The sequence below is a fragment of the Lycium barbarum genome, chromosome 7, assembly GCF_019175385.1.
Source record: "Lycium barbarum isolate Lr01 chromosome 7, ASM1917538v2, whole genome shotgun sequence".
Lineage (NCBI taxonomy): Eukaryota > Viridiplantae > Streptophyta > Magnoliopsida > Solanales > Solanaceae > Lycium > Lycium barbarum.
This window is the reverse complement of record NC_083343.1, coordinates 102736432-102743113: the sequence shown is the minus strand read 5'-3', so window position 1 is coordinate 102743113 and position 6682 is coordinate 102736432. Positions and strand designations below refer to the sequence as shown.

Sequence of the window (6682 nt, the reverse complement as noted above, 5' to 3'; positions counted from 1 at the left end):
ATTGAAGCATTTCCTTATGTGATCTATTACATGGAGGGTAAGGAAAATGTGGTGGCGGATGCTTTGTGTAGAAGGTATGTTTTGCTAAATACTATGACTTTTAGAATGATGGGATTTGAAAGCCTCAAGGGGTTCTATTCTCAAGATCCCCATTTCAAACAACTTTGTGAGGAGTATACTCAAGGGAAGAGAGTTAACCGGTACTAACTTGTTGATGAGTTCTTGTTCAAAAATGGTAGAGTGTGTGTTCCTATGAGTTCATGGAGAGAGCTTTTTGTTAAAGAAGCTCATAGTGGGGGAATGATGGGGCACTTTGGAGTTTCCAAAACTCTTGACATCCTCAATGAACAATTCTATTGGCCCAAAATGAAACATGATGTGGAGAAGCTTTGTGGATAATGCATGGAGTGCAAGCAAACAAAATCAAAGACTCGTCGTCAAGGTATGTATACTCCCCTTCCCACCCCTATTGGTCCTTGGATTGACATTTCTATGAATTTTGTGTTAGGTCTTCCAAGAGCCAAAAGGGGGCATGATAGCATCTTTGTTGTGGTAGATAGGTTCTCAAAAATGTCTTATTTTATACCATGCCATAAATGTGATGATGCTTCTCATGTTGCTTCCTTGTGTGTTAATTTTGTGCTTAAATTGCATGGAGTACGTCACACTATTGTTAGTGATAGGGACTCTAAGTTTCTTAGCCATTTTTGGAAGAGTCTATGGGGTACAGTTGGTACCAAGTTCATGTTCTCTACTTCTTTCTACCCTCAAATGGATGGTCAAACCGAAGTAGTGAATAGGACTCTTGGGAGCATGCTTAGGTGTATGATTAGAGGAAAACACACTTCTTGAGAGGATCGTTTGCCTTTGATTGAATTTGCTTATAATCGGTCCCTCCATTCCTCTATTGCCATGACTCCATTTGAAGTTTGTTATGGTTTTAACCCCTTGATTCCTTTAACCTTAACCGTCTTGTCTAGTGATGTTGTTGTGAGTTTAAATGCAAAACAAAGGGCGTTCGGAATGGTAAAGGTTCATGCCAAAGTGAAGGAAAACATGGAGAAGATCAACACTAAAGTGGCAAAAAGGGAAAGCCATGTAAGGAAGAAAGTGGAATTCCAACCCAATGATTGGGTTTAGGTGCACTTCCGGAAGGAAAGATTCCCTCAATTGAGGAAGGGAAAGTTAAGCCCAAGAGGAGATGGCCTTTTCAAAGTCCCTGAGAAGATTAATGACAATGCCTATAAGATCGACTTGCCTAGTGAGTATAATGTCCATAATGTTTTCAATGTAAGTAATCTATCTTCTTGTGTTGTAGGTGAGCTTTTAGATTCGAGGACGAATCTTCTCCAAGAAGGGGAGGATGATATGATACCAATGGGCACCACTCTTTCAAGGCCTTTCACTCGTAGCTAAGCCAAGAAGCTCCAAGACTTGCAAGTGATGTTCATGAAGAGAGGGACATTGGAGGCGCTTGAGGAATACCTCTCAAGAGTGTATAATGTGTGGATGATTGCATGGGAATATGTTGAAGGCATAAGAAGGGAAGCCATAAAAAGTGGCTAGAAGTGCAATTGGCCAAAGAAGAGCCAATGTTGATTATATATAGTTATCTTAGTCATTTCATTAGTTTTTAGCTTGATTATTGAAGAAAAACCTCTTATGAGTGATAGTTTATTTAGTTAGTTAATTAGAGATTATCGTAGTGACTAGTTGTGTGGATCTTTGGTTGACAATCTAAAACTCTTGTCCTTAATTTTCTACATTGAATTGCTCATTTATGGATTTATTGAGTCTTCCTTGTTGATTATCAATTAGTATAGGTTCATTAGTAGGAATCAATTAGGAGGATTTAGGTTTAACATACATAGATTTGCCTATAATTCCTTTACTAATTGGGTCTTGCTTTTATCTTAATTCCTTGCTTTTTAATTCCTTTTTGAATTTCTAGAGTTTCCATTAGGAATCTTATCAAATATATACTTATTTCATATAGATTTTATATTGTTTTTTATATGCGAAATTCTAAGCCTTGAGTGAGATTCGAAGTGTGGTTTCTTATTGCTTTGGTAAATGAAAATGTCCTTCTACGTTTGGTAAATATGAGTCTTATTTTGTATATATAATTTTTTTTGCGCGAATTGTCCTTTAGACGCGTTGGTCTTTAATGTTTGCCCCTCAAATTGTTGGTCTTTAATTTTTGCCTTTCGCCTAAATTGGCTGAAAATACCCCAAGGTTCTAGGTTCGAACCCCGACTCAGTAAAAAAAAAAAAAAATCGCAAGACAAGGTTTCGCGAAAGTTAGGCCTTCTACGACCTAACTTAGTTATGATATAGTTCCAAGTTAGGCCTTATAAGGCGTAACTTTTGTAGTTCTAAGTTATGCCTAAGGAAAAAATGATGCCGGACACAGGATTTAAGGCATGATTTTTATATAGAAACTATGTCTTACAAATTTTTTTTACTCTATTGTGATTCTACAAAAGTTAGGCCGAATAGGCCTAATTTGCTATGAAATTCGGCCTTGCAATTTCTTTGTGTACTCTGCTGGAGTTTGAACACAGAATCTCAAAAGTATTTTCGGCCACTTAAAATGCCTGAGGATAAAAATTAAAGACCAGTAATTTGAATGATAAAAATTAAAGACCACCCCCAAATAAGGCATTCTTTAAAGTTTCTGGGTAAACCTAGCCCATTTTAGTGTGTTACCCTTTCTCTCATAAGATAGGCCATTCGCTATAAAGCCCAACAAGGAATGGACTTACAACAAAATGGCCTTTCTTGTAATCGAAAAGTCATAGCCATAAACCTCATAAAATTTCGGCCCAAAAAGTCCAACATCAATACCTAGAGGTTAAATATCTTGCTTCGACAATCCGTAAAGTCGTTGTTTCCAAGATCTGTAAAGTGTGATGCAACTTCGTTTTCATTAAAATATCATCAAATGGCCAAAAAGTGTGAAAGCGAAAGCCAAGTTGATGTTTGACCAATAACCAAAAAAACGAAAGCAAATGACCAATTTTTGTACACTTTAAACATCTAATGTCATTGCATTTTTACTAATTGTAATATTTTATTGAATATGAACTTCTCATTTTTATTTTAATTTGTTTATTATTCTTCCGCTTCAAAATTATCTTAAATTTACATAACAAAAACTTTTTATTTTCAATGCTAGCTTATCTTTTAATAATTATATTTCAATACACTTAATTTCGATCAATGTAAGTGCATGTTTTATCATAATATACGGAGTGTAAGTGTATACTTCCTCCGTCTCATTTCATATTACACATTCCTTTTTAGTTAGTCCAAAAAAGAATAACACATTATAATATTTGAAAATAATTTAACTTTATAGATGATATAAAACCACACAAATATCTAAATTTTGTTTTGGACAACAAATGTCAAAGGACGTCCTTCCTTTATTAAAATACACGCTTAGTCGAACACCCACACATAGAACCGCACATAGAATAAGACAGATAGAGTAATTTAAAAATATAGGGGTGTAGCCAAATCGAGTCAAATTGTAGGGGTGTGTAGTATAATGTTTGTTTTGGACCATGAATTTAAAAAATCTTTCCTTTTTCATTAAACTTCATGTCAAGTTAAGCACCACGTATAAAATCAAATAGAAGGAGTAATTTAAAACATAGAGGTGTGTAGTGTAACGTAATTAGGGGTGTCAATGGTACGATTCAAACGATTATTTTATAAAATTTATACTATATCAATTTTTTAGTTATTTCATTTTGTAGAATCAAAATTCGACTTTTCAGAACCATCCCATCATGTTGGTTTTTCTTTGGTATCGGTACGGTTCAATTAATTTTTGTTTTTTTTGTTAAAAAAAGAGCATCATGTTAGTGTCACTAGTAAAAGTTAAGACGCTACATCATACATATTTCTATAGAACTTTGACAAAAACTCTCTAGGTATTTTTGTTGATCAAAATGCTATGAATCAAGCAAACATGAAAAATGACAAGAACATAGATTGATCCCACTATTTTATAGTAGTGTAAAATAGTGTTAAGCAAAAATAAAATTATATTTTAGATTGCACGAGGGGGAAAAAATCAATCAAGATGAGACTTAAGAATTAAGACTACTTAGCTTAAGTATCCAATAAGAGAATTTAAAATCATATGAGAGGAAAGAAATCTAATACTTAATAGCTTTCGAATCAAGATCGTTGAAATACCTTGTAGCTTACTAGTTACTACTTGAGATGCTAGAACTAATTTAATTTCAATAGGAGTAGTATAATAGATTTCAAAGTTGGAGCTTTAGGTTTAATATGTTGTCGTCTTATAGACATTTTCATCATCCTAAACTCAAGAAGAAAATTTTAATATTTTATTGTATTTAAATTTAATATTTTATTATATTTAAATTTAATATATAAAATATTCTACATATATAAACTTAATCGGTATAGTTCGGTATTTTTTTAATTTATTTTATAAAATTAAAAACCTATCTAATTATTTAGTACAATTATAAATTTATATAAAAATCATCAATTTTATTAAAAGAATCCTAACATTCGATTCAATACGGTACGATTCGATTTGTTAAGTCGTTTTTTTGAGAAGCAATGATCTAACTGTGATCAACCAAATAAAAAAAGAAGCTAAATTGATGGAGCCACGTACTCAAATCTTATCCATTTGACACGTCTTTTCTTTCTTTACATACTCCAAACACGACACCCACCACCTTAAATCAAACAAATCATTTCTATCTCGTCTCTCCTTAACCAAAACTCTTACAACACCGTCAAACAATGGCAACCCCATTCACTTGTTTTTGTTCTGCTCCACTTCCATCATCATCTAATCGGGTCAACCCGAACTCGACCCGACAAAAACCAACAAGCGGGTCATCATCCTCCTGGTGGACCCCACTCTTTGGCTGGTCCTCCGACCCCGACTATATCGAAACCGGGCAGCCATCCAAGGAGGACACGGTTTCGGGTCAGAAATCGGATCAAGAAACGGGTCGGTTCAGATCCAAGTTCCAACCCGGATGTTTTACGGAAGATAAAGCGAAAGAGTTAAGAAAAATGACGATTGAGAGTTATAATTTTCATGATAAAATGTATCATTCTGCAATTGCATCTCGTCTTGCTTCGGATGTTTCGGGTCGGTGACAAGGTCGAATTAGGTGGTCGGATTTTGTTGGTCCTTTTTTATGTTACCAAATCAATCTGTCGACTTGAAAATTGTCTTTTTTTTTTTTTTTTTTGGTTTCTAGTTTTTGTGAAATAAAGATCTGACGATAGTTTCAAGCTTTTTGTAAGGGTTGTTGGTCTTTTTTTATGTTGCCAAATCAATCTATTGTTTTCCTTTTTTTGTATTTTAGTTTTTTGTGAAATAAAGATCTGACAATAGTTTCGAGGTTTCAGAGGTTTTTGTAAGGGTTGTTGTTTTTGTACTACTATTTGCTTGATGTAAGCTAAAAGCAAAAATGTATGATCTGATTTAGATATTATGATGGTTATGGAATGTAGATTATTATTGTTGGTTCTTTTTTATGTTGCCAAATCAATCTGTCGACTTGAAAATTGCCTCTTTTTTTTGAAGTATTTTTTTTTTTTTTGGGTGAAATAAAGATCTGACGATAGTTTCAAGGTTTGTGTTTGGATTGTTGTGTTTGTGCTATTTTGGTTAATGGAAGCTAAAAGCAAAAATATATGATTTAATTTGGATAGTATTATGGTTATGGAATGTAGATTGTTATTGCCAGAGAAATTTCTTGGAGATCTGTGTAGCAATTCTTGATTTATTTTGATGTTCAGAATATTGTTAATATTATTACTACGGCAAATGCTCAAATATGCCCCTGAACTATACGAAATTGCACACATTTATCCGTCGTTAAAAGGTTGGTGCAAAGATGCCCTAACGTTTTTTTTTTTTGCTATATATACCCTTGAGTTAACGGAAAATTTTGGAGGGCATATTTATTCAGTTCCCATAGTATAAGCGCATATTTGAGCCTTTGAAATTTCTGAATATTACAGATTTTTTTGTAGTGCATTTTATGCTAGCCAATAATTTATTGCAACTGCACTTTGAAACTCCACACTTATCGTTCAACCCCTCACTTTTCTCTCTTATTCCTTTACTTGTTTATGAAATGTCAGAAGCTTCGAATTCTTCAAATAGCTATGAAAGGGTTTGTGAATATGGAGTTGTGAAAGAGTTTGTGGACGTGGAGTTACTACACTTCATATCTCACTTATGAGTTTCAAATAATTCTATTAAATTTCGATTATGCGTGAAATTCACGAAAGAGCCAAATCACATTGAATGTTATATAAGAAACTGTATAAATGCTTAAGATGTGATACTCTTTCTATTATTATTATCAAAATTTTGAGCACCGCGGGAGACATTTTTTCATATGTCATAAGTCTAATATAAGTTATCTCCTTTTTTATGTTTATGTTTTATTGCGGTAATTGTTGCATCCATTATTGTGTAGATATTGGGACTGAGAAGACAAAAAATATCCAGAAAGAACAACAATTGAAAAATAAAAATGGTATTATCATTAGTAAAAAAAATCTTTTGAAAAGGGAAAATGATGCTCTTGTTATGAAAACAGTCTTTAAAAGATGTTTGTAATTGCATCTGCTCTTTAGTTGTATAATTTTGATGTAATACAAT

General features: G+C 33.3%; 1 protein-coding gene across 1 annotated transcript; it reads left to right on the top strand.

The window, feature by feature from the left end:
* Positions 1-4715: 4715 nt before the first annotated feature.
* LOC132602366 (uncharacterized) lies at positions 4716-5537 on the top strand. Its single transcript, XM_060315244.1, has one exon. The coding sequence runs from the start codon at positions 4795-4797 to the stop codon at positions 5158-5160; it is 366 nt and encodes a 121-aa protein (XP_060171227.1). The 5' UTR covers positions 4716-4794; the 3' UTR covers positions 5161-5537.
* The last annotated feature ends 1145 nt before the right edge of the window (positions 5538-6682 follow it).